The sequence below is a fragment of the Myotis lucifugus genome, unplaced genomic scaffold, assembly GCF_000147115.1.
Source record: "Myotis lucifugus unplaced genomic scaffold, Myoluc2.0 scaffold_1061, whole genome shotgun sequence".
In the NCBI taxonomy this organism is placed as follows: domain Eukaryota; kingdom Metazoa; phylum Chordata; class Mammalia; order Chiroptera; family Vespertilionidae; genus Myotis; species Myotis lucifugus.
The window spans coordinates 91,233-93,543 of record NW_005872109.1 but is presented as its reverse complement, the minus strand read 5'-3'; the positions used below and the strand labels follow the sequence as shown (position 1 = coordinate 93,543).

At 63.2% G+C, this 2,311-nt stretch overlaps 1 protein-coding gene across 1 annotated transcript; it reads right to left on the bottom strand.

Annotated features, from left to right (window-relative positions):
• Positions 1–22: 22 nt before the first annotated feature.
• LOC102439307 (ATP-sensitive inward rectifier potassium channel 12-like) lies at positions 23–2,311 on the bottom strand (the record flags this gene model as incomplete). Its single annotated transcript, XM_014449179.1, is given in 2 exon segments — positions 23–2,278; positions 2,281–2,311. Coding segments are annotated over 2 exon segments (471 nt in total), but the record flags the coding sequence as incomplete, so codon positions are not given.

Below are 2,311 nucleotides of genomic sequence, written 5' to 3'. Positions count from 1 at the left end.
CAGGGGGTTAAAATACTTCAGTGGGTTAACATACTCTCCACACACCAAGCGTGAGCACACCCCCTCGCACTCTCCCAGGGGCCATGTGAACCGTGCTCTGCACATACCATAGGCCCGCCCAGCCACCCTCCATCCTCAAGTGCATTAAAGAGGGAGACTATTTTGGTCTTCAGCACAAGCAATAAATAAATACAGGGCAGGGAGGAGAGGGCAGACGAGTAAAAACACAGCCTCTGCCTTTGGCAAGAGAAGACAGGCAGCGAGGGGCTGCTCCCTGCAGGGTCTTGAGCTAAGTTGCCTGCCATGGGCCCCTGAGGGCACAGCTGAGCAGAGTGCACCTGGTCACCCCACACCACCAGGACCTGGATTCCAGGGCCTCTGGGCTTGGCGCTGGATGGAGTGAATGGAAGGCTGGCCTACCCAGGCCCCGGCTTCTCCCTGTCTCCAGAGTCCCACTCCCTACTTGCATGACCTTGCACGCTGCCTCAGTTTCCCACTTGGGCCCGAGTCCCTGGTGCCTTCAGGCTTTGAGCTGTCGTGGGGGCACAGGTTGGAGCAGCCAGGGCAGGCAAGCCCAAGAGCCACTGGCTCTCTAATACTGACTTCCTTATGGGCCCGGTCACTTGGAGGGCAGCGCACTGAGTTGTCCTGGGAAGGCACCTGGCTGTCCCGGGGTCCAGGCTGCTCTGCCCTCCCCAACACCCCCCTAGCCCAGCTGGCTTCTCCGCCAAGAAGCAACCTGCACTGGGCAGCTGCTGGTCCAGGTGCTGCTTCTGGGTCAGCAGAGCCTACAGCCCAAACCCCTTCCTGGGTGTGTGTGCCGCTCCTGACTCTCAGCGAGAGGTCGCATCTCTCTGAGCACTGGTACTCTCTGTTCAAGCAGGGCGCAGCCTGGCTGCCACTCATGGGCTCCACCCTGCTGCCCGGAGTCAGGGGGAGCACCATCAGCCTGGCCTCTGCAGACAGAGGGGCTGTGGGGACTGCATGGTGGCGTCGGGGAGGGGTTCAGGGGAGTCCTAGACCACTCCTCTGGGCCTCACGGGTGGGGCTGCCAGGTGCCCTCCCCAGGAGCACCCACTCCTGCGTGTTTGCAGAGGCCCCTCTCTGTGGAGGGTGGGAGCCCGGGCAGCAAAGGAGAGAGCAGCAAACACGAGGACCCCAGGGCGCTGGGGGAGGGGACCCTCCGTGGCAGGCAGGGCTCACATCCGACCCTGAGGGGCACCTCTAAGTGCAAAGTCGAACTCCAGAAACCAGTTGTTCTGTCCCAGCGCCCGCCTCCATGACCCCGGGAGCCTCGTGAGCATTAACACGGCCCTGGTTTTTCCACCACAAAAGGGCCCTGGCCCAGCCGTGCGCACAGGGGTCACAGCGCGGTCGGCCCTGGCCCTCCAGCCCCAGGGAGCCTGGCGGAGCCTCCGCCCACTGCCTGCATCCAGGCAAACAGTGGAATTCTCTGTGTCCTTTTTTGTAGCCCATGAATTAAAAAAAGGTTTAATCACATGTTAATTCTTTTGTAAAGAGGTTCCTCAAACTGAGACTGAGAAAGTGGAGACCCCTGATTTCTTCCCAAGTTAAAACAAGCGGGTGCCTGCAGCCAGCGGCCTGCACCAAGGGCGGGCGGCTGTGGAGCCGTTGGGGGTGGCCTGCAGCTCTTCCCTCAGGCAGACGCACCAGCCCCTGCGGCGCGGCCCGGAGCCTGCGTGGGCCTCTGAGGCCAGGGACACCCGCTCCTGCCACCCACGCTCCTGCCGGCCTCCCAAGACCACGTGAAGCCTGAAGCATCTAACATGCGGCTGCGTTGGCCACCTTTCAGAGGCTGCCCCGTGGCCCACGGCCACTCATATCTCCGACTCCCGCCGGTAGGGCCGCGGCTCCAGAGCACTGCTGCTGGCCGGGGGCCTGGCGAGGCCAAGCCTGGCCTGAGGGCCGCCCGCCGGGTCGTCCTCGGCCACGTCCTCCTCGTCAGGGCTCAGGAAGGCCAGCTCGTTCTCGTAGCAGAAGGAGCTGGTGCCGGGCAGCAGGAACTTGTTCTCCGCCAGGTCCCTGGCGCTGCAGCGGGGTGTGGCGGGCACCTCGTAGGTCTTGTGGAAGCGCGAGTAGTCAATCTTGTACTGGTTCTTCTCCTCAAAGAGGACGGGCTCGAAGCGGTGGCCCCAGAGGATCTCGCTAGCCAGGTAGGAGCTACGGGCCTGCGTGGTCATGGCCGTGGCCTCCACCATGCCCTCCAGGATCACCACGATCTCGAAGTCGTCCGCCTCCAGGTCCTGCCGGCTGATGCGAACAGCGGGCTGGCCTCGTCGATCTCGTGCAG